We start from the raw sequence: 25,767 nt of genomic DNA on the forward strand, positions 1-25,767 counted from the left end.
CCACTACTGGAATTGGATGTGACTAACTCTAGAACCCCTCTATTCTATCTTATCTCCATCAATAGATTCACTAAACCCCATGCTCACATGCTATTGTGAACACTGGAAAAGATGTGTATAAAAGCACCTTAGGAAATGTTAAACCAATGCGGTTGACATTACAAAATCAACCAAGGGCATACAGAATTTCCTTTAGAAAATATGGGCAACTTCAGGAAGCCATCCGTGAAATACATGAGGATCTTCTCTCAGCATGGAAGCCAGGGAGAGAGAGGTCTGGCACTGGGAACTTTGGGTGGCTCTCCCACCACAATAGATTGCCCAATGCATGTGATCTTTCCCTCCACTCTGCTAGGAAGGTTCCTCATAGTAGCTCTGGAGATAGGCATAACCCATTAGGAACTGAAGAGCCCAGTTTTAACCTTTTTTGGAAACGAACATTCTATAAAATCTCTTTGATGTTTAGCTTTATAAATAAAGCAGGCATGGCTCCATTTTGTCTAGAAGCTGATCTCTCTCTCATCAGCTTGCCCGTTGTGGCCTCTGCTTCTGAAACTACTTTCTGTGTTCTGTCATTTTTCGCCATTATTTCTCAGCCAGCCCATACCAAGGAGGAGAACCCCATTTCTACCTTCAGCAAGGGACATAGGCCAGAGACAATCATAATATCATTTCTTTTTAACTTATGTACCCTGTTAACAAGCATCATCTTAATTTGCATACAAGCTCAAGAGGAAGGTCCCACTCTAATTTCATATATTAAATTATGCATGTTTCTGCAATATGTTGTTAAATCGTCATAAAAGAGCAACTCAAAGGCCATCTGCAGTGCTCCAATCCAACTCCCCTTCTTAATGTGGACAGAAAACCTGGGAGCTGAATGGACATCCCAGGTACTCAGGCCAGGCACAGGCCCAACCAGTAGTGGAGCTTTAACTTCAACAGAAGAGATTTAAGGACAGTGCCCTAGAGCTGACCCCCAACTCTAATGGAGCTTCAAATGAAATCTAGTCCAGGGCCACGACTTCCTGGAAGGCTACCGCCTCCAGCCAGCATTACTTTTCTTTGAGAATACTCAGCTAAATGAGCGGGCTTGGCTTGATTCAGAGCTTTAGAAGTAATCCCTTTCTCTTGGGTGATTGGGTTCACCCCTTACACTTCAAATCAAAGATGGCACTTTTTTCATTCATTCTGCAAACAACCACTTATAAAAGATGCGGTAGCGACGCCAATCGAGATCCTTTGCCCGCAAGCGCTCATCCACACACCGGCCAGAATGAATCAAGAGCGAAGTTGTCCAGGGATCCCACCCAGGAGCCCCGGCAAGCCTTGAAGCCATAACGCTTGACCCGCGCGCTCACAGCGGCAGCAAAGGCCCACGCACATGCACACGCACGGGAGCGCTGGCTCCCGCGTCCCCGGCGAAGACGCAGGGCGCGGGCGGGAGCCCAGGAGTCTTAGCAGAAGGCGGGAGCTCCAGGCGGGGCGGGTGCTCGCGGACTGCGCTCGTGCATACGCTTCTCAACAGCGAAGCCCCGCCCCTTCCCCGCCCACCCCTTCTCCCGCGCGCGGGCTCCGCGCGCTCCAAGTCGCGCGCGTGCGCGCGCGTGCGCAGGCCAGGGGCCTCCGGGGGCGGCCCCTTAGACACCACTGAAAGCGTCGGCAAGGTCCCGGATTAACCCTTTCTCTGCTCGCCCACTTGGAGGCCTCCTCGGGTTCCGTGCCTGCGCAAGCCGGCGGCGCGCCTTCCCCCCAGCCCGCACCGCGCATGCACGGGAAGGGGGGGGGCGGTGGGGGTGTTCACGGCTGGCTAGACATTCTGTGCTCGTGCAAGGAGGAGGGCTGCTACCATCAGGGACGTGCACGACTTCCCCCACCCCGCCCCCTCCCCAAACTCCAAAAAAAAAAAAAAATCCAAAACACTGCCACCCACCGTGCCCCCGCGCCCCGCATCCATTCCGTCCCGGCCTGCGCGCTAAAGAACGCGGGGAGCCCACGGCGAGTGTCTGTGGCTGTGCCAGGCTGCAGGTAAGCGCGGGCCGGGGTGCGGAAGGGGCCGGGGCTATCCGCGAGGCGGGCGCGGGGACGCGGGGGCAGCGGGCGGCTGGCGCAGCGGGTCGGCCTTGAAGAAGCGCGTTCCCGCCGAGCTCTGGGGCACCAGCCAGCTCCAGGATGTGCGGCGCCGCTGGCGGCGCGGCGCGGTGCGAGCGGGGACGGGCGTGGGCCGGGGCTGGGCGTGGGGATGGGGCGCTCGGGGGCCGCGCAGGCCGGTGAGCGGGCTCGGGGAGCGGCCAGGCGGTGGCGGCCCCGCGCGCGCGCTCGGCGGCCGAGTTCATGGCTGCCCCCGCTCGCACCGCCGCAGTGCACCGCTGTGGGGGTGGGGATGGCCCGAGCCTGGCGCCAAGTGCAGCCCGCCCGGCGCCGCCCCTCGGAGCCGCGGGCCCCACCGCGCCGCCCCCAGCCGCCTGCAGAGGAGGGGGCCGGGACCCCCGCGCACGCACTCCCGGGTGCGCCCGCGGAGCTCGGGAAGCCGGCCGCGCGCCGCCCCCGCCCCCGGCCACGGGAGGGCGCGGGAGGGCCCGGCGCGAGCCGGCCGGGGAGTGCGCGGGGCGCGAGCTCCGGGCTCGCGGGCGGAGCGGGGCGCGGCGCGGAGCTGCGGAGCCGGCCGCACGCCCGCTCCCGAGCTGGTCGCGCCGACGGGCCGCCGCGGGCCCTCCTTCCCGCGCTCAGAGCTCAGGCCGACAGCCTGTGCCCCAGTCTGATTATGAAAGGGAAAGTGACGCTTTCACCAGGCAGCTCCGAGGCCGGGAGCTTTTGTCTGGGAAGGAATGCAAAAGGCTTTATTCACTCCCCCACGTCCCGGGCCTAAAGAGATGAGAGTGAGGGCTGGACACGCTTTGAAAGCGCCTCGGATCTTGCTCTTTATTCCCTGCTTCCTCCCCTTTCTGAAATCGTGCGGCAGCCATTGTCGCAGCTGCTCAGGGGTAGGGGTGGCGGCTGCGGCTGCTTATGTAAGTTTGGCTTTGCGGGAAGCCCCACTCCCTGCTCCATACGGGCGACTCTGTGCGCTCACGATTTGGGGAGCAGTTGCAAAGGGCAGCTTTATTGTGGAGGTGTAGTTGGGGGCTACATCTTTTCTTGCACTTACCCACATAAATACTGGCAATGGCTGTCTTCCGGTTTGACTCATTTGAACTTAGCAATTGGAACATCTCTATAGAAAAAAATGAGCCAGTGAACACATGGTCTCTCCTTTCAGGTCCTCAAGAGATCTTGAGGAGGGGGACAGCCAAATACACACTGGCCACTTATGCGCACACACAGGACACACATGGACACTGTATGACCAGTGCACTTTTACTTTCTAAGCCCCAGAAGTTACATCAGTAGGAAATGACAGGGTAGGAAACTTCTCCCTGGACTGCCCTCTCTCTGGGGGTGACTGTAGTCCCTGGGGACCCTAAAGAACAGGGAGCAAAATGGTCAAGTAAGAAGCATCCTTAAAAATAATTTTGCCCAGCCTTCACACTGCAGATGAGAAACCCCCTTAGTATTCCAGTTGGCTTAGTGTTTTCTATAGAGGGAACTTTGGTCTTCAGGTTAGAGGTTTGCATCAGTTTTTTTTTGTGGGACTGTATTACAGCTCAGTCCTTTGCTCCTACTATACCAGTTTATTTGGTCATGGTTTAGTAGAGGAAGAGTTTTAGTTTTTAAGATATTGGAGTGCAGGAAAGAGTTCTTCGGCTAAGAGTTAAAAAGCTAAATTTCTTTGAGACTGTGGGGATAGAGATAAAATACCAGGATTTCACAAGTTCAATCTTAAAGACAAGTGTGCTCGATATCACACAGGTGTGTAAAGAAAACAGCTCCTCTTTCCTCCCATGCTACATGTGTGCTTGTACAGCTTTGTCTGTTTTTTATATAAGATAAGTGCATGTATATGTTTGTACAAGCCTAGAGGAAAATGTAGAAGGTTGCATACCCAACTGGAAATGATGGGGGTAAGGGCTACTTATTGGAGTTTGTCATCTGTGTAGTGGTCCACATGTGTACAAGTGTGGACATGGCTTTGCTAATGAGGAGTAATCCCTTAACGGTTCTCCAACCCATCCTTCCTATTGCAGTGTACAGTCCCTCCATGTCCCTTGTGCCCAGTCCTCACCCATTCTAGTTCACATCTGTTCAGAACTGGGCCTGATACTCATCACCCACTTTGCTACTCCCAGTGTGAAGTGGGACAAGAGGCACAAAAAGAATTGGAGGATTTTTATTATTATTATTTTTTAACTCAATTCTTTTTTTTATTGGTTGTTCAAAACATTACATAGTTCTTGATATATCATATTTCACACTTTGATTCAAGTGGGTTATGAACTCCCCTTTTTACCCCGTATACAGATTGCAGAGTCACTTCAGTTACACTTCCACTGATTTACATATTGACATACTCATGTCTGTTGTATTCAGCTGCCTTTCCTATCCTCTACTATCCCCCCTCCCCTCCCCTCCCCTCTTCTCTCTCTACCCCCTCTACTGTAATTCATTTCTCCCCCTTGTATTCTTTTTTCCCTTTCCCCTCACTTCCTCTTGTATGTAATTTTGTATAACCCTAAGGGTCTCCTTCCATTTCTTGACAACATTCTTGGTTGAGAATTCAGAATAGAGAAAGATGTTACCTCACTCTTATTTTATCTTTTTCTCTGTAGGTCTGGTGTGCCCCTGATCAGAGTAATTCTGATCTGAAGATTTTGGCGTTTAAGGCATTAAGATAATTGCCTGAGTTGTTCATGGTAATTATACCTTTGAATTTAAATCTTGAAAAAATCATTTTGTGTTTGCTATAAAATGCATATTTTCAATTCTGATTATATATAGCAGTCTGTTTCTCTGGAAAAATTGTGTTTTCCTCACATTTATATTATGTTGAATAAAAGTAAAACAATTTTTTTAAGAGAACAAATAGGACACATTATTTTTAAAAGACTAGTTCTTTAACATGGTGACAGAGGTCCTTCATGCTAGTTCTAAGTTTCTTTTCTTGTAAAATAACTCAAAATTCTTAGCAAGAACAGGTCAAGTTTCCCTAATTCAAAAACCTGAAGTTCAAAATATTTTGAAAATCTGAAACTTTTTTGAGTGCTGATACGATGCCACAAGTGGAAAATACTACACCATGAAATTCTGTTTAAAATATTATTAAATTTATTATATAAAATTACTTTCAGCTGGGCATGGTAGTGTACACCGATAATCCCAGCAATTCTGGAGGCTGAGGCAGAGGATCATAAGTTCAAGCCCAGCTCAGCAACTTGGTGAGACCTTAAACAACTTAGACTCTGTCTTAAAAAATAGAAAGGGCTGGGGATGTAGTTCATGATGCAGTGCCCTTGGATTCAATCCCCAGTACTCAAAAATAAATAAATAAAAATACCTTTAGGCTATACATATTAGTTATATGTGAAACAAATGAATTTCATGTTTAGATTTGGGTCATAACCTCAAGATATCTCATATTATGTGTATGCAAGAATTTAAAAAATCTGAAATCCAGAGCACTTCTGGTCCCAAGCACTTCAGGTAATAGATTCAACCTGTGCATCCAATATTGATGATACTTTTATTTGGATGGCAGTTAGTGTCCAGTGGGAATGAAGCCACTCATCATTATTTTCCCAGAAGTCATCTGTTTCTCTTAGGTTACATTAAACCTTGACCCTCATTTAGGAGTGACATAAAACTGTTATGGAAAAACTAGACGACAGCACTGAGTATTTTGGCAATGGCATCCCTTTCTAGTTCTGTGTCAGTGGTTGTCTCTTCTGTATAGGAAACTTTACACTGAGAGCTCTTAAGTTATTTTAGAAACTCTTCTCTGTGTGTGGTATTAGAGTAGATTCTATAGACAGGTCTACAGGATTCTTGCCTCCAAACTGTTTCTTAAACCTTGAGGTTCACTTATGTTGTGATTACCTCTGGTTATCTAGAAGCATGGATTTTGAAGCTAAATTATCTGCATTTGAGTCCTAGCTCTTCACTAAATGGTGGTAGAATAAGTCAAGGTTATTTGGACATGAATTTAGTTAAAATATATAAAGTGCCTAGAATAATGCTTGGCATGTATTTTGTGAAGGTTGCTATTGGTCTTGTAAGTAGACAGATATTTTGTACACTGAAGATAAACAGAAAACGGTACGGAAATCCCTCAGTTGGCATCAGTCTTTTCTGCCCTTTTTCTTGGGCAATCCCTAACATTGACTTTCTGAAATTGCTAGGTTCCAAAAATCAGTCATAAAATGAAAATCTGCCTATGTTTTCTCTATGAAGTATTATTCATGATTACTAAACTCCTTTTTTAAAAAATGTTTTCATAGGAGTTTTTCATCAGTATGTCTGAAACCATTAAATACAATGACGATGATCATAAAACTCTGTTTCTGAAAACACTAAATGAACAACGCCTGGAAGGAGAATTTTGTGATATTGCTATTGTGGTTGAAGATGTGAAATTCAGAGCACACAGATGTGTTCTTGCCGCCTGCAGCACCTACTTTAAAAAGCTTTTCAAGAAGCTTGAGGTAGATAGCTCTTCAGTAATCGAGATAGATTTTCTTCGTTCTGATATATTTGAAGAGGTCCTGAACTACATGTACACAGCAAAGATCTCCGTGAAAAAGGAAGATGTTAACTTAATGATGTCATCAGGTCAGATTCTTGGTATCAGATTTTTGGATAAACTCTGTTCTCAGAAGCGAGATGTATCTAGTCCTGATGAAAATAATGGCCAATCAAAGAGTAAATATTGCCTCAAAATAAATCGCCCCATTGGAGATACTGCTGACACTCAGGATGATGATGTGGAAGAAATCGGGGATCAGGATGACAGTCCTTCAGATGACACAGTAGAAGGCACCCCCCCAAGTCAAGAGGACGGCAAGTCACCTACGACTACGCTCAGGGTTCAGGAAGCGATTTTGAAAGAGTTGGGGAGCGAGGAAGTTCGAAAAGTAAATTGCTATGGTCAGGAAGTAGAATCCATGGAGACCCCAGAGTCCAAAGATTTGGGGTCCCAGACCCCTCAAGCCTTAACATTTAATGATGGAATGAGTGAGGTAAAAGATGAACAGACACCAGGCTGGACTGCCACCAGTGACATGAAGTTTGAGTATTTACTTTATGGTCACCATCGGGAGCAGATTGCCTGTCAAGCATGTGGTAAGACATTTTCTGATGAAGGCAGATTGAGGAAGCATGAGAAGCTTCACACCGCAGACCGGCCATTTGTATGTGAAATGTGTACAAAAGGGTTCACCACCCAGGCCCACCTGAAGGAACACTTAAAAATCCACACAGGGTATAAGCCCTACAGTTGTGAGGTGTGTGGAAAATCATTCATTCGTGCCCCAGACTTAAAGAAGCATGAGAGAGTTCACAGTAACGAAAGACCATTCGCATGTCACATGTGTGACAAAGCCTTCAAACACAAGTCCCACCTTAAGGACCATGAAAGGAGGCACAGAGGCGAAAAGCCCTTTGTGTGTGGCTCTTGCACCAAGGCCTTTGCCAAGGCATCGGATCTGAAGAGACATGAGAACAATATGCACAGCGAGAGGAAGCAGGTTACCCCCAGTGCCATCCAGAGCGAGACCGAACAGTTGCAGGCTGCGGCCATGGCTGCAGAAGCGGAGCAGCAGTTGGAGACAATAGCCTGTAGCTAGAGGTGGCAGGACCCGAGTGCTGCGCCTGAGAAGCCGAGACTGGGACGACATGGATCATGATCAGCGAACGCCAGTTATTATGTTTTCATGGAAATGAATGGAGCAGTGTACTTGCTGGACATAAGGCAGTGATTGGTTAGGTGTTTTTAAAACTTTGTCAAGGAAATTACGTTCCTAAGTTCTGACCAAACCGTTTCAGTGTCCTGTCTAGTGTCTATTGTTGCCAGTAAGCTCCCCTCCCCTTCTTTTTTATGATTTTAATTTGAGAACTCCTATGTCCAGTTTAGAGGTGAGAGACTTCTGTTCTATTTTTAATCCTCTACACTCGAGTTGTGAGTGCACTGCACAGAGTAATAATCGAGTAAATTGATTTCTTAGTCATCATAGTCACACGTGACTTCTGGTCAAAACAGCAGTTTGAATAACTTAATAAACGTTCTTCATACAGACCCAGAAAATGCTGGTGGGTGATTGACCAAGAACATGGCGCAAGTGTGAAACCAAGTTCTGGAAATGCAGAATGGTATAGATTTATATTTGGTTTGTTCACCTTTTCTGTCACTGTTTTACATTGTTTTTGTGCATAGGTAATAATTGCTTTGCTGAAGTGTTTCTTCATCCATTTCGATTGCCCCATATCTACCCCCAAAGCTATAGTCGCACGTACTACATCATCCTGTGAACCCACAGGATGCTGGTGCTTAGGGCTGGGTTCACAGGTTCCTCTTTTGGGGGCATTGTCCTTCTGCAACAAGTGGGGGTTTGTGGAGTAGACCAGTGGTGAGAGGAGTGAAAGCTCTCAGAGACAAGGTTTTCATATGTGCAACAATTCCAAGACTTATTAGATCAAAGTAATTCTTAATTGATTTTGATATTGGATTTATATTTAGGTTCAAAATTAGGACAAGAAACATTTGTGTGGCTTAATGGAATGTCATCCAGCTTTTAGGCTCTCTGTGGCACATGATTTATCCATAAAAGAGATGCAATATGCTTGCTTAAATTAATAAATTTAAAAATCTTCTAAGTGTGTAAATAGTAGTGTTGGTCTTATGTATTTCAAGTAAAAGCAGATGGCTGCACCTTTTTTTGCACATTGGATTAAAGTAACTTCCATGAGCAACAAACATCAGACTGTTTTTAACCAATATTAAAGATTGTGAGACCAAATGTTTGTTATTGAAGTATATTTCATCACTGGTTACAGTTTAAATAGGAATTGATTGCCTTTTATTAGCTGTAAATCAGAATTATAAATTCTGTTTCAGATTTGGTGTACTAAATATTCTTTTAACCATTTCGTTAGGAATATATTGAAATGCCAACAATAGTTTGAATTATGTTCTGTAAGAAAGTATTAGTCGATTATTTTAGAATATGTACAATTGTAGAAAATGACAACTGTTAAAATTCATGTTTGGTTGCTAGAATTTTTTTTTAAGTACATTAAAGTAATTTCATTTAATAGCTTGTTACATTAACACCTGTAATGACTATTGTGGGAGAAACTTTATTTTTTAAATTGGTGTATATGTTCTGCCCGAGATTGTAGGATGAAGAGCTACTTTAAAAGAAATTATTTATTGGTAAAAATGTTTAATTTAGTTTAAAATTAATTTAATTTCTTTTCTTGAAAGTTGTTTATTCTGTACTAAAAGTAGTCCTGTCACTGTGTTTATATGCTGTTAGTAGAAGGGGAACTGACTGCTGTTCCAAGGCTGTTTTAACCAAAGCAAAGGAAAAATAATTTAACATCTTGTTGATAGCTACTTCAACAAACCATATTTTGGGCCTTCATTTTTGTATATAAAAGAAAGTATACTTCTATCATTCCTGTTTTCATTTTTTTCATAGCAACCTTTCACACACCCAGGTTTCTTCCAAAATATGCTTTCTATACTCTTAATCATAGTTTTATAGAATTGCAAGTTTAACGTGGGATAGACACCCATTGAAACCACAGAATCATGGCAGTACCCCCAAAAGAGAAAGTTTAATTTTCAGATCTTTATTTGTATTGTGCAGGTATTTGTCATTTGGCCTATTTTGCATGAAAAATATATTTCTGTTACAATTTCTACCACTGGTATTGGGTTCCTGTATGTATTTGGGTGCATGTTTTCTTTGTGTTCTTTTAGTGGCAGCAGAGTCATAACCTGACAGCTGTTCTGCTTGCTGAGACCTGGTCAGTAACTGCCTTTCTTCACATCCGTCTGGCTGTAATAGTCTCCTGGATAGTGAAACCATCATGTTAGATTCTTCAAGGGTATCTCTAACATTATAGGGAGTTAATTCTGAAATGTGCTCACCCTGCATCTGCTACATACATGAGAGGAAGGGAAATTCTAAATGTCAATATTACTCCCTTTTCACTGCTACTTTTTCTGTTTGTATAAAGAGAATGTCCATAAACTTGATGTTAACTTTTGTACTCAACTTGCATTGTATTGGTACTGATGAAGAAAGAGGATTTGGGGAAGTTTAACTGAAGGGCAATGTGTTAGCTTTCTGTTACTATAGAAACATCTGAGATGTTCAACTGATGAGAAGTTTTGTTTTGGTGGTTTCAATCCATGATCAGTTGGCCCAGTTGTTTTGGGCCCATGGTGCCATATCAAAAGAACATATGGTAGAACAAAGCTGCTTATCTCTGGCCAGAAAGCTAGGAAGAGGAAGATGCCCTTCAAGGGCATGCCCCCAAAGACCTGAAGACCTCACACTAGGTCCCATGCAAAGTTCCACCATGACCCAATAATGTCATGAGCTGAGGTCCAAGCCTCCAACAGATGCGCTTTTGGAGAACATTTAAAATCCAAACTGCAGCAGGTAATTTGCCTCTGTTAACTTGCTCATTAATTTAAAGTGTTTGGAAATTACGGAAGTGCTATCAAATGAACTTGATACTAACTTCTGTTTTGTTGGAGGAAAAGATTGAAATGAGAGAAAATGATGTAAGTGTATGTAGTTTCCAATTAAATGGATTATACTGTAACTCAGTCATTTGGAACCTGGAATTCATTCTCTTGTAGTAACATTGTCAGTGATGATAACTGCTGTGAACAAACTGTAAGTGTAATGAACGAGAATTATAAGCATTGTAGTATTGAGTTTTGAATAGTAAAAGTCAGGGAACCATGACTTCCCAAAAGGAGAATGAAGAAGTGTCATTTTCCTCTCAAGTCTGTCTTGATTATTGTATATTCCCTTATAACTGGGAACTTTCTCCCCCCATGAAATTATTCAAAATAGGGTTTTAGTCTTGCATCTGCATGACTTAAGGTTTTAATCCTGCATCTAAAGATATTAAATAATGAGTCAACATCTCCTGAGCATCCTTCATGAGCCACTGGGCAGGATCCTGGTGATACAAAGGCAGAAGAGACTTGACTGCTGGCTAACAGCGTATATGTACCCCTTCTCATTCTTGTCCTATGTATCCTTTAAAAACTGACAGTGGCCTCTGCCCTTCATCTGTTAGTTATGGTTCCCTTCAGGGTTACCATTCTGATCTCATCTCAAGGACCCTAGATGTAATTTATCTGAGTTGTAACAGATTTCAGCTGTTGAGTATTTTCACAATGTTTTCGAGATTCTCAGTTACCAATATTCATTCATTTGACTTTTTCAAGTGTAACAAGGAGGAAGTGTGGATTAATGGAAAGATTTTTCTAGTCGAACTTGGGTTTTGATCATTTGTACTTATCAGTTAATGTATAGACATAGACAAGTTTTCATTGTCCTGAGCCTTGATTTCATCTTCTCTAAAGTAGATACAGGGGTTTTTAACCTCATCTGCTGTGAGGATAGAAATACAAATCGTTTAGCCCAGCATTTGCCGCTCTAGGTGCTCCATAAATGTTCCCTGCTGTTCTTAATTCTCTTTGCCTTTGGCATCTGTCAGCTCTACAATCACTGGCCCTGAATTGTAGACTCAACTTTTTAAAATCGTCTTAACTGAAAACGTCTACAGAAGCTGTTTATCTTAGCATTTCTGTAAGCTTCAGTCCATTTACAGCTTTGTTCTAAAATATGTGTATTCATCTTAGTCTTTCACCATTTATCCATTTTTAAGTAGGTCATTGGAATGTAGTCAAGAGTTAACACCGGCCTCTGGATGGTTTCCTGCTTTTCTTGGGGAACATGCTGGCAGAGCCACCATTGCAATTTTGAGAGCCATCTTTTGAGTCTCATACATGGAGTCATGCATTTAGAAAATATTTTTATATTATGCTTTTCTAAATGATGTATTTCAGGCTACACCCAGACTTTGCCTTTCTGGTTTGTATAAATTCCAGGATAGTCTGTTGCTTTCTCCAAAGTGCTTAGACTACTACCCTAGAATTCTTTTTTTCCTTTTGGTTTCAGAATAACAGTTTGCTACAACACTTTGCTTTAAAGAGGATAGTTCCATTAATTTTTACGCAAAAGTGTATAGAGTAAGGTTAAAGTGTGTGAGTTAACAAATTCTCATAGAATGCCTTGTACTTGTCTGGCCTTGGACTGGGTGCTGGGAATGCAACAATGAACAAGAACAACTCCATTCCTGCCCTCCTGGAGCTTATTGTCCTGGAAAGAACACTTACCTTTCTGAATTTTACAAATGTTTACAAATAATTATTGATCATAAATGTCCAGAATACTTATTTTTTAAAATATGTGGTATTTTAGTCCAGTTAAAGGAACACATCTTAGAAAGTAATTAAGGGTGTTTCATACATTGTCATGAGATTTAGTGGTACCAAAATACACCATTCTCAAGTGGAATTTTTGAATGTGTACTGAGAAAATATATTTATTAAATATTTCCATAAAATGATTCTTAGTTTTCTTCATTGATACTAAATTTCAGGAAGAAGAATGGTAATGGGAGACTCAGGTTTATTTCTTTTAAAATAGTGGAATTTGGCATCAAGAAAGATACTGATGCAAGTAAAATATAGAGGAGTGAAAAATGATAGATAACCTGGGCTGCCAGCAGCTTTGACCAGAGCATTTATAACTCAGAAAATTTGAAGGGAAGATGCATCAAGAGCGAGTCTGCTCGCCAGTGGCTGAGAGCAAAGAGTCAGTTTGTGCCCACTGCCAGTCAAAGATAGCAATGTGTTTAGGTTGGCATAGCAAATAAGCTCATGGGAATCTGAAAAGGTGGACATCTGGGCTGCCTGTCAGTTTGACAGAGTTCTATGAAAGCACCCTATGCTATACTTGGAACATAGTCCTTTTTTTATTTTCAGTAAGGACAGACATGGGTGATTCTTTAAGGTCACTGCTGCCTTTTGTTTGCTTTCACTTCTCACTTTGAACCTGTCACTGGAGATAGTGAAGGGGATCAATTTTGATCAAACCTAGTATGTGTGTGTTGAACATTTACCAGGCGTCAGGCACTAACACAATCTCTTTTTTTTTTTGTTTGTTTTCTTTTAGAGAGAGGGGGACAGAGAGAGAGAGAGAGAGAGAGAATTTTAATATTTATTTATTTTTTCTTAGTTCTCGGCAGACACAACATCTTCGTTTGTATGTGGTGCTGAGGATCGAACCCGGGCCGCACGCATGCCAGGCGAGCGCACTACCGCTTGAGCCACATCCCCAGCCCTAACACAATCTCTTTTTATGTTTTGTGACAACTCAGAGGTACTCATTAGTGATAAAGACACCAAGTTCAAAATTGGAAATCCTGCCCAATGTAGAGCCCTTCCCAGAGCCAGGACAGGAGAACAGGTCCATCTCTGCCCCCAGAGCCGTGCTCTTAGTCACCCTTGTTCAGCCTCACACTAGAAAAGGAGTATCTGAGTGTGTGTTCTGAGTGACCTCTGTCTAATGTTAGGCAGGAAGTACAAAGGAATGGAGAGAGAGAGAGAGAGACATTTATGCAAACAGCTGCCCCTAGGTTTCTATTCTGAATTGGTCCTAATATTTTGATTTCTACAAGAATATCTCATGTAAGAAACTAGATAGTAAACCAATTTTGTTTTACCTTGCTTCAGATCAAGACCCTGTCCCCAAATATGAAAATCTGCAGATAGAATGTCATAGATGATTGCAGTGTAATAGCAAAGTTACCAGTTAATTTCATATGTTCCATTATACAGTGAGCCCAGGTGACCCCAAAAGACCCAAGGCCAAAAGAAACTGAAAATGGTCATCCACGTTAAGCGGTTTCCACCTGTCTTTGACTTCTTTCTATCCCTGGAAGGTGTTAGGAAACTTGGATTCGGGTTTCACCTCCACTGCTAGCAAGCTTCATTACTAGTTGGCCTGGTTGCATAATCTTTCTAAATTTCATCTGCCAAAATGCAAATGGTGATTCCCTGCCTAGATTACACCACTGTTGCTTATTCTAAAAGATAAATTCACCTTTCTTCCATAAGTCATAGATAAGAAATTTGACTTTAAAATCAGATATAATCAATTACTGAACTCAAATAGAATGAAAGAAGTGTAATATTTGGAGAACCTAATTACAGTTCAATCTTGGGCTATTTATATTTAATTAAATGAAGGGTATGTATAGGTGCTGTTCCTTCTTTTTAAAAAAATATTTTTTAGTTGTAGTTAGATACAATACATTTATTTTATTTTATTTTATGTGGTGCTGAGGAAAGAACCCAGGGCCCTGCACGTGCTAGGCGAGCGCTCTACCGCTGAGCCATAACTCCAGCCCCTATCTATTGTTCCTTCTAAGTCTGGACATGTTTTGGCTATTCTGTTCTTTCTGTAACTTTCCAGCCAGTATGAAATGGGAAATATTAACCCAATTGGAAGCTACTGGATCAGTACGCATTCATGTAAATAAGATTTTGTTTAATAGTCTAGATACCCTATCATAAACTGGGGGGCTGAGAAAAAGAATGAAAAACAGTAGAGGTGAATTAATTTTTAGGTACTATATAATTAATCATATTTTTCCAAACATCTGTGAGTTATGTGAAAATGGTACATTAGTAGTTTAATTAGTCCACAATGTGATGAGGTAAAGGATGACTTCATTTTACACACACACACACACACAACTCAAACCTAGATTCTTTGATTCTATTTGTCTGAATTACAAGAAGCCTGACATAGATAATAAGTGTGTATAGGGTCTGTTCATTAAGTATGAGATTTATCTTTGGGTTCTTTAAAATTTCCTCATATAGAAATTCAGATTTGAAAGATTAGATTTAAAACTCCTGAGTTCCTAAATTTGTTGTTTTTTAATGTTTTAACCATGTATGACTATTTACTTGTTACCATCCAGTATCTATTCTACCCTGTTCCACAGCAACTGAATTTGTAGTTAGGGAGTGTATTCCTGAATCTAAAATCTTGGGCAAGATATTAGATTACTTCTTGAATTTCACTTTTCTCATTTGTAAGATGGGACAATAGTCTGAGAATTAAGTGAGATAATCCATGGAAAGTTCTTACTCATGGTGATATGGTTTGATCGTGTCCCCTTTTTATCCAGTCCCCTTTATGAGGTGTTAAGTGTGTTAGCTTTCCTTTACTCTGATAAAATACCTGAAGTAACCTACTAAAACAGATTAAAGGTTTATTTGGGCTCACAATTTTGGAATAGTCAGTCCACGGTCCCTTGTCTCTATTGCTTTGGGTATGTGGCAGCACAGTGCATCATGACAGGAGGGTTCTGTGGAGAGGCCTGTTCACCTCATGGCAACCAGAAGCAAAGAGAAGAAGGGCTAGAGTAATGGTACCCACTTCAGCATGGCCCCAGTGACCTGACTTCCTTCACTAGGCACCACTTTCTAAAGGATCTATCACTTCCTGATGGTACATGGACTGGGGATCAGGCCTTTACCATATGGGCATTTGAGGGACATTTCATAACCAACTAAAGGGTAAAAAATCCCACTATGATGTCTCTAGGTGTGTGTGTGTGGCAGGGAGGTCTTTAAAATGTGATTAGATTTAGATAAGGTCATGAGGGTGAGCCCCGGTGATTGAAGGTTGAATTCTGGTGGCAGAATCTCTGTCTCTGCTTCTGTCTCTGTCTCTCTGTCTATTGCTATGTGGTACTCTGTGCCATCCTGAGACTCTGCCTGTAAGACATTATGAGATGCAGACCCTCAACCTTGAACATCCAGAAACAAGATAAAAAAATGCATCTTGATAATTTTGTCCATAATATTGCTATTGCCCACAGAAAACAGACTGATACACATGGGCAGACACTAATTTCACTGTTATTTTCAACCAATGAAAAGATGGAACATCTGGATTTCAAGTCTTTTCTTAGCCTTTAACTTGCCATATGAACTATGAGCAACTGATTTAATCTCCCTGATCCATTTCCTTGGCTTGAAGGAAGAGATTTTATTAGAGGGTCTTCAAGGTTATTTCAGGATTTAAGCCTATTATTCTGTAATTATTTAGTTAGTTGGGTTAATAACTTTAAGGCATTTTTAATTTAATGACTTGAAGTTTTCTTGCCTTCTAACTTCTAAAGGTGATCACAGATCCAGATTTCCAAGTACTCCGGAACTTTGGCAGTTCCAGCACTGCCAAATGGAAAGAATGTAGATGATTCCACACTGTTACAGCTCCTAGCAAAACAATTCAAACTGCACTTGATGTCATCTAAGTAAATCTGGGTGTTCCTGCTCCTATTTTAAGGTCATTCTCAGCTTTTGGAGATGCATCCAAAAGAAGTATAAATCGTTTTTTAAGTTAAGTAATTTATTCTAATCAGTTATACATGACAGAGGAATACACAAATGGAGCACAATTTTTTACATCTCTGGTTGTACACAAATTGTGGTCACGCCATTCAGGCAATCATACATGTACCTAGGGTAATGATGACCTTCTCATTCCACCATGTTTCCTATCCCCAAGCCCCTCCCCTCCTCCCTCCCCTTTAGCCCCAATCCAAAATTCCTCTACTCCTCCCATGCCACCCCGCCCTTTTGGATTAGCATCCATTTATCAGAGAAAACATTTGGCCTTTGGTTATTTGGGATTGGCTAACTTCACTTAGCATAATATTCTCTAACTCCATCCATTTACCTGAAGATGCCATAATCTTATTCTCTTTTATTGCTGAGTAATATTCCATTGTGTATATATACCACAGTTTTTCTTAATCTATTCATCTATTGAAGGACATCTAGGTTAGAAGAAGTATAAAAAGTATTGAAACATAATGTGGATCTTCACTGAAGGTTTCTTGAGTATTGTCAGCAGGGGAATAAAGTGCAAAACAGCACTTAAAAATCTGTGTTTACACTGGGCACGGTGGTGCTTGCCTATAATTCCAGTGACTCTGGAGGCTGAGGCAGAAGGATCAGGAGTTCAAAGCCAGCCTCTGCAAAAGCGAGGCGGCAAGCAACTCAGTGAGACCCTGTCTCTAAATAAAATACAAAATAGGGCTGGGGATGTGGATCAAGTGGTTGAGTGCCCCTGAGTTCAATCCCTGGTAACCCCCACCCCTAAAAAAAAAAAATCCCAAATCTCTGTTTATCTTGCTCCTCTCTCTTTGAGCAGCTTCTTCTCTTCCTTCCCCAGCCTGAATCTAAACTCTTCTCCTTTTTCCCCCATGCAAATATTTTCACTGTTGTCTTCTTTGATCTTTTCTTCTGTCACCCCTTTCCACATGAAGAAATTATCTCTATGGTCAGAATCTGCCATTTGCTCTGTGCCTCTTTTTGGATTTAATAAGACCTGAGGTCTTGGAAAACATTCCAGAGCTGGAAGGTATTACACATAGTCACAGATTATTTCTTTTTTATCAGTCACATGAATAGTGTTCTGGTCTTCCTATGTACCACTCTCCCTCCCCCACGATCTGCTAGACACCTTAACTCCTCCCTTAATAAAGAGAAAGGGAAAAAACTGCTGCTTGATGCTTTACATTATTATTTTAGGTCAAATCCCATTGCCTCAAAATAAAATAGGTCACTCGTTGGAGTTCAGTTTTATCTTACTTTTACAGAGGATGAATAGAAAGGTAGAAAGATGGGAAAATTCTTTGGAAAAAGCACTCTATGAAAAAGAATTATAAAATGTTTATCTTGAGGAAAATAAGTTTACTAGGAATTGGAGACTAACTCCTTATGTGGCAAAGATTAAACTCCTTCAATTTTAGCTATTTTAGTTACCAAATTTGGTGATTCCCTCTATTTCTGTAAATAAAAGCGGATATTGCTTTTCCTTAATTTTTTAGGTTTAAACTTCAATCTGTTGACTTATTCCTATGGCCATCTTTTCCTTCTATATATCTTCTACATATCACATTTGTATTCCTTTTATGTTTCTAATACAGTTTTATTAAATCCAAATTTATAGTTTACATTGTTGTGATTACATAAATATATTCCAACTAGCTACCTAGCATACTATCATTTCTTTTTTTGCTAGCAAAATTGTTTCCCTACAGCTAGTGATTCTCCTGTTTCAGCCTCTGGAACCTCTGGGATTACAGGTGTGCACCACTGTGCTCAGATAGATTATACAGTTTTAATACCTACATTTATTTAAATTTTCATCCTGAAAGAAGACGTGAGATTTTTAGAGGAGTGATCAAAGATATTATTATTTATAGCAATAACTATGCCCAATGTCCTTTATGTGGTGACAGCAACATGCCATCTTGCACACTGAAAGTCTTCCTGAACTATGAATCTGCGAAGTGACAGGTCACCAACTGCCTCTTTTCTACCTGAGAGACACAGAAAAACCTTTGTTCTATAGTCATTAACAATCCTTCGGGATGTAAATGACTGGTTCTGGGGCTGTGTGGTTCATTTTGTCTTTGAAATTCAAACGCCTACAGAGATAAGGCTCTATACCATGCAGTTATGGATAGTTTGTTAATCCAGGTGCCATTAAAAGTTCCCAGAAAGCCCTCATGGTACAGAAACATGACATTCTTCATTTCCTGATAGATTATTTTCCAATCTAGAATTCTATCCCCAGTGAAACCATCAAATAAGTGCCAAGCTTAAAAGGACCTGAAAAAGTGTAGCTTTCATTCCCTCTTCAGATGGAGGATGTGCTTCTCCACCAAAGCAACGGCGTGAGTCAAGACCAGCCTGGGACCAGAAATGGGAACACAACTCAGGAATAGAGCTCTAGGATCAAGCAAAGGAAAGCCCCGAGTAACTTCAGTGCCCAGGATTCTCTAGATAGAGTTCCTTTAAAAAGTTGCAAGAGAGTATTGCACCCTTCTAACATAATGACTGGAGAGATTTAGGAGGAGAATTTAAGGTAGAATTAGTGCTGTGCACCGAGAAACTTCAACAAACAAAAATTACTAGCTGTAGGGAAACAATTTCTCCAGTTTTCTTAGACTGGTTCTCTGAATATTTATTACTTACTTTATTATCCTCTATGCATATTTGTTCAGCACACAATATAACCATATAATTTGGCCAATATAATTCCCCAGTATTTCCCCTTCCCTTCCCTCTTCTCCTCCTTCCCCCTGATCTCTTTATTCTACTGATCTCTCTTTGATTTTCATGCAATTCCCCCCAATATTTCTTTTCTTTTTTTTCTCTCTCTCTCTAGCTTCCACATATGAGAGAAAACATATGACCCTTGACTTTCTAAATCTGGCTTATTTTGCTTAATATAATGTTCTCAAGTTCCATCCATTTTTCTACAAATGATATAATTTCATTCTTCTTTGTGGCTGAATAAAACTCCATTGTGTATGTGTACCACATTTTCTTTATCTATTCATGTGTTCCATAGTTTGGCTATTATGAATTGTGCTGCTATAATATAAACATGGCTATGCATGTAACACCATAGTACATTGACTTCGCTAAGATCAATACTGAAGAGTGGTATAGCTGAGTCATATGGTGGATCCATTCCTAATCTTTTGAGGAAACTCCATACTGACTTCCCCAGTGGTTCTACTAATTACAATTCCACCAACAGTTTGAAAGCGTTCCTTTTTTTCCACATCCTCTCCAGCATTCATTGTTTATGATGGCTGCCATTTTAATGAATGAGATGAAATCTCAGTGTAGTTTTGATTTGCATTTCTCTAATTACTAATGATAATGGACTTTTTTGGTATTTTTTTGCCATTTGTATTTCTTTTGAGAAATATCTCTTTAGTTCAGTTGTCCATTTATTAATTGAGTTATTTGGGTATGTGTTAAGTTTTTTGAGTTCTTTATATATTCTGGATCCTCTGTCAGAAGAGTAGCTTGCAGAGATTTTCTCTTATTTTGAAGGTTCTCTCTTCACATTCTTAATTGTTTCATTTGCTGGGCAGAGCTTTTTAATTTGATGCCATACCATTTATTAACTATTGGCATTATTTCCTGAGCTTTAGGGGTTCTATTGAAAAAGTTATTTCCTGTGCCTATATGTTAGAGAATTGACCCTTCATCTTCTTCTAGGAGTTGCATGGTTTCTGGCCTAATTCTGAGGTCTTTGATCCATTTGACTTTTGTGCAGAGAGATAAGGACCTAGTCTCCTTATTCTACATATGGATAACTAGTTTTCTCAGCACCATTTGATAAAAAGACTGTCTTTCCTCCAATATATGTTTTTGGCACCTTGTCCAAGATTTGAGTTTGTCTCTGTGTTCTTCTATTCTGTACCAGTGCTCTGTCTATTTTTATACCAGTACCATGCAGTTTTTGTTACTATAGCTCTGTAGTATAATTTGAAGTTGGGAATTGTGATGTATTCAGCCTTACTTTTTTGACTTAGAATTGCTATACTGGGTCTTTTAGTCTTTCAAATGAATATTAGAACTGTTTTTCCCCCTAGTTCTATGAAGAATGTCTTTGGTATTTTGATGGGAATTGCATTGAATCTATATAATGCTTTTGGTCATGTGGTCATTTTAGCAATATTAATTCTGCCTATCTAGTAACAGGAGAAGTCTTTCCATCTAGTGTCTTCTTCAATTTCTTCAATGTTCTCAATAGTTTTCATTATATAGTTCTTCATCTCCTTGATAAGATGTATTCCTGGATATTTTATTTTATTTTACTATTTTTGAGGCTGTTGTGATTTCATTCTCAGCAGATTCATTGTTGGAAATTTGTTGATTTTTATATGTTAATTTTACAACCTGCTACTTTGCTGAATTTGTTTATTAGCTTCAGCAGTCTTCTGGGGAACTTTCTGGATCTTCTAAGCATAGCATTATATCATCTGCAAACAGTGATGGTTATAAAGGAGGGGAGAAAATAGAAAAAAAACAAAGGGAGAAAGAGGGAATGAGAAGATTTGGCTGTTTGTGGGGAAAAATAAATGAATGAAATTACACACAAACAAAGAAAAACAAATCAAAACCAAAAATCCTAATCCTCAAAGGACAAGGAAAAACTATTGTAAAAAAATAAATGATGGGGCTGGGGTTGTGGCTCAGTAGTAGAGTGATTGCCTCACATGTGTGAAGCACTGGGTTTGATTCTCAGCACCGCATGTAAATAAATGAATAAAATAAAGGTTCGTCAACACTAAAAAATATGTAAAAAAAATTACAAAAAAGGAAAAGCATACATATATGAGCACATCAAGAACACCAAAAAAAAAAAAAAAGGAAAAAAAGATTCTTAGTGAAAAATGAAAGAATTTTTTCCAGTGAGGAGGTCAAAACAATCAATGAGAATAGATGGTCACTGCCTATTCCTAACTGTCCTTCTTTCTATTTCTTGGAGGTCTCGGAGGTGCTTTGTGCATGTGAAGATGGGAGGAGGGCTGTTTTGTCTAACCCTTCTTCTTTTTGTGTTGCTAACTGAGATACCATCTGGAGTGGCCTGAAATTGAAGCTGGTTGAAATAGCTCTCAGTTTCCCTTCTTACCAGTAGAAGGTAGAACAGAATGGGACGTACTGCCATTTGGAATTTTGTCTAGACAGACCACATGGATGCACTCCCAGGGTGAGACTGCTCTGGAGAGAGTTCTGATGGCTGGGAGAGTTCTGATTAGTTAGATCTAATCAGGCCTTAGGGACTTATCTTTAAGTGGCATCTGCTCTGGAGAGATTAGATCAATACACCCTTAGGGCCAGGCAGATGCTGATCTCTGCTGGTAGTCTGGATCTCCGGAAACTTCCAAGAATTCTACTCACAGCCAACTTTCAACACACTCTGCTTTGCACTGGCCCTTCCTGGGCTCAGTCCCTAGGTGTATTCACACCTGCCGGTTCAGTTTCCCAAGCCTCTTCAGCAGGTCCAGTGAGCCACCAGTCTCAAAGAGAGAGCATGTTGCACTCTTTTCTATATTTATGACCTGAATTCCCCTGTATATCATCTTCTCTGTGCGCGTTTCACTCATGTTCTTCCAGGTACACCCTAGCCACATGGTAGTTGCTTGCTGGGACAGTACGGCAATGTCTGCTGTGATCTGGCTCCACAGCAGCAGCCGCAGCCCTGGCCTCCTAAGATGACTCCTGCCTCAGCTCTCCATCTCAGGGTCAAGAAACACAGAGCACTTTTCAGACACTAGATCTCTGTGCAGCTTCTGGGTCAGCTAAGTTCAGGCTGCTTCTCTGATCTACAGTTTTTTCTGGGCCCAATTTGTCCTTGTGTTTCTCTCTGTGTTATCCCTCCCCTCCACGGTGAACCAGCAGCGTTTGACACTGCCACCACTGACTTGTACTCTTTCTTGCTCTTTATTCAATGCAGCTGAAATTCTGCACATCCAATATTGAATTTCAGGAAATTCCCTCTTTTACTCACCTCATTGACAAGCCGTTCTCCTGCTGCCCGAATCCCTAGCCACAGAGCAACTGAAAATGCAGCCTTCCTCAAATCTGCCATTTCTAATTTCTTATTTTCTCATTTTTTAAAATAGATGTATTAAGTTGAATTCTTTTATGATAATTATTTGCATAGTCAGCTATTCATACCAGAACAGGTAGATATTTATTTTATTCTATGGGATATAAGCCAAAGCTACCATTATTTTTTTATTTTTAAAATTTTTTTTAGTTGTAGACGGACACAATGTCTTTATTCATTTATTTTTATGTGATGCTGAGGATCAAATCGTACGTGTGAGGTGAGGTTCTACCACTGAGCTACAGCCCCAGCCCCATTATTATTTTTTATCTAAATCATTTGGCATTGGTTATTGGTTGACTATCCTTTTGATTTTTCATGAGCTCTGTTTATTTTTAATAACTTCTATATTCTCCTTTTTTTATGACATCCTGTTCTGTTTTATGGTTGTAAAATCTTATTTTTCTAAATGTACTCATGGCCATTTGTTTTTTGAATGTTCTGTTTTCATCAGTCATCTGTTTCTTCCAAATTATTTTTTTTCTATTTATTTGTTAGTTATTTGTCTTGGTCTCCATCTTCATGTCAGAGGGTTGTTTTGGGATGACTGGTAATATTTGTTTGTCATTGAATTTCTAAACGTGGACTTGAGAGCTGATGGAAATTCCTGAGCCTGTGGAAGGGTCTTGTAATTGTGGGTTTAACTCTCCAGTGATCTGTCTAGGACACTTGGTTAACACCTAGTGTGAGCATCTTTAGGTCCTTCTTAAGATGATCAAATGCTGCAAAGACTATTTTCAAATTTCCTGTTTTGGGGAGAATTTCCTCCAGACAGGATCTTAGAATCTGAAGAAGAAAGCTGAGAAATATCATCGCTCCACACTGTGCACTTTATTACTATGGCTCTGGTTTTTACATCTCCCTTTAGCTGACCACAAATCCAGAGACCTACTTTACACCTTCTGGAATATATTTTTTGAAAAACCCCTTTATTGTTATTGAATAGCAGTTTTGGGTAGTAAAGTAGGTAAAATATCTCTCTATATTCATGAGTCACTTATAGCCGGAAGTCCTAATAACTATTTCAATATGACATTTCTTAAGGAATCTATAAGATCTTAGTATTGGCAGAAATCTCTCAGGCCTGTCTATCAGTTGTAACCCATAGATTCAACCAGTAAATCTGAAGTTTGAATGCCTTCCCTTTAAACTAGAATAACATGAGAACTTCCAAATTCTGAGCTGAGTTGTAAATCTACAGTCTGTCAAGTTTGGAAACAAATCAACACATGACTGTGGTATTGAATTTGCTGACATGAGATTCAAAGGAGTTGCAAGTACTAATGATATTTCATTCCCCAATATAAATATTTTAGTAGGATCTTCTCAATTAAATATTTATCTTATTGGAAACAATAATTTGGCTCTGTGGTACATGTTAGGAATTCATGTGAGAATACTTACCTCACGTAGCAATAATCTGGTGGGAGTAAACAATTGCCATTTCATGCAAAGGGAGTAAGGGAGGTGTGTGTCAGGGGGTGAGGAATGTACCATGAGGCAAGAGCACCAAATTCAAATTTAGGGAAAGCTCTTGGAGAGAAATTCTGCTATATATTATGTCATATATGATCGCTATGTTAATTTCCACTAGACATCTCCAATATGACATGTCAAAACCATGTTTCTGTCTTGATCCTCAAAACTTTTCCCCACACATCTTTCCTGTCTCAGTTAATGGCAGCCCCATCATCCAGTTGTTGAGGATGTTAAGCTTATTCTCTTTCTTTGGCATCACATACCCATTCCACATACGAGCTGTGGTTCAGCTTTCAAAATGTCTCCAGAATCTGACCTCCTTGGTTCTGAGCTACCATTGTCTCTTATCAAGATGTAACAATGGCTAGCTCTGGGCAGAGGCACACACCTATAATCCCAGCAACTCAGGAGTCTGAGGCAAGAGGATCACAAATTCGAGGCCAGCCTCAGCGACTTAATGAGACCTTGTCTCAAAGTACAAAAATAAAAAGGTCTGGGAATGTAGCTCAGAGGTAAAGTACCCAGTTTTAAAAAAAAGAAAAAAGAAAAAAACATTGAGGCGGCTTTCTAATAGGGATCCCTCCTATCACACTCTCTGGACTCTTTTTAGTCACTACTCCAATGTCACCTTATCAAGGAGGCCATCTTTGAACATCTTACTCAATACCACCCAAGCTACCTCCAGGTGGGCATTCATTATCCATTACACTCATCACCATATGACATAGAAAATTTTATTCCTGAAAATGTTTAATTTTGTGTGTATAAATCCATCCTGTGACTAAATCTCTGTGTACATCTCTGTGCACAAAATTCATACTACTAATATTATTTCTTTAAAATAGAGAACTTAAATTCATTGTAAGGCAATAATTATTTTCTAGATGTTTGGAATTTTTTGATCAATATTTTATGTTTTATGTTTGTCTCACTAACACATAGTATAATAACTTAACCATTCAGTTTTTGCAAGGCATCCAACCGAATATTTTTTTGGAGGGGTGCCAGGGATTGAACCCAGAGGTACCTAACAACTAATCCACAACCCCAGCTTGGTTTTTTTTTTTATTGGTTGTTCAAAACATTACATAGTTCTTGATATATCATATTTCACACTTTGATTCAAGTGGGTTATGAACTCCCATTTTTACCCCGTATACAGATTGCAGAGTGACATCAGTTACACTTCCACTGATTTTCATATTGACATACTCATGTCTGTTGTATTCTGCTGCCATTCCTATCCTCTACTATCCCCCCTCCCCTCCCCTCCCCTCCCCTCTTCTCTCTCTACCCCCTCTACTGTAATTCATTTCTCCCCCTTGTATTATTTTTCCCTTTCCCCTCACTTCCTCTTGTATGTAATTTTGTATAACCCTAAGGGTCTCCTTCCATTTCCAAGCAATTTCCCTTCTCTCTCCCTGTCCCTCCCACCTCTCATCCCTGTTTAATGTTAGCCATCTTCTCATGCTCTTCTTCCCTACTCTATTCTTAGTTATTCTCCTTATATCAAAGAAGACATTTGGCATTTGTGTTTTAGGGATTGGCTAGCTTCACTTAGCATAATCTGCTCTAATGCCATCCATTTCCCTCCAAAGTCTATAATTTTGTCATTTTTTAATGCAGAGTAATACTCCATTGTGTATAAATGCCACATTTTTTTTATCCATTCGTCTATTGAAGGGCATCTAGGTTGCTTCCACAGTCTTGCTATTGTGAATTGTACTGCTATGAACATCCATGTAGCAGTGTCCCTGTAGCATGCTGTTTTTAGGTCTTTAGGGAATAGACCCAGAAGGGGAATAGCTGGATC

General features: G+C 40.7%; 2 protein-coding genes across 5 annotated transcripts in view; both read left to right on the forward strand.

Annotated features, from left to right (window-relative positions):
• The first annotated feature begins 1,971 nt into the window (after positions 1-1,971).
• Positions 1,972-25,767, forward strand: part of ZBTB14 (zinc finger and BTB domain containing 14) — a 138,107-nt gene continuing 114,311 nt past the window's right edge. The window contains exons 1-3 of one of the 4 annotated variants that reach the window (XR_014018350.1): positions 1,972-2,028; positions 4,707-4,790; positions 6,372-8,238. Coding sequence is in view for 3 of the 4 variants with exons in the window: in XM_081263336.1 (XP_081119462.1) it covers positions 4,788-4,790; positions 6,372-7,715 (1,347 nt within the window). In the remaining variant the exon portion in view is untranslated. The other 3 variants (XM_081263336.1, XM_081263338.1, XM_081263337.1) reach the window with 3 other exon arrangements.
• Positions 1,976-25,767, forward strand: part of AKAIN1 (A-kinase anchor inhibitor 1) — a 139,114-nt gene continuing 115,322 nt past the window's right edge. The window contains exons 1-3 of the mRNA XM_081263339.1: positions 1,976-2,028; positions 4,707-4,790; positions 8,164-8,238. Coding sequence (XP_081119465.1) covers positions 8,236-8,238 — 3 coding nt within the window. The 5' untranslated portion in view covers positions 1,976-2,028; positions 4,707-4,790; positions 8,164-8,235. The remainder of the gene's footprint in view (positions 2,029-4,706; positions 4,791-8,163; positions 8,239-25,767) is intronic.

Source organism: Spermophilus citellus (genome assembly GCF_964194105.1).
Source record: "Spermophilus citellus genome assembly, chromosome: 12".
Taxonomy (NCBI): domain Eukaryota; kingdom Metazoa; phylum Chordata; class Mammalia; order Rodentia; family Sciuridae; genus Spermophilus; species Spermophilus citellus.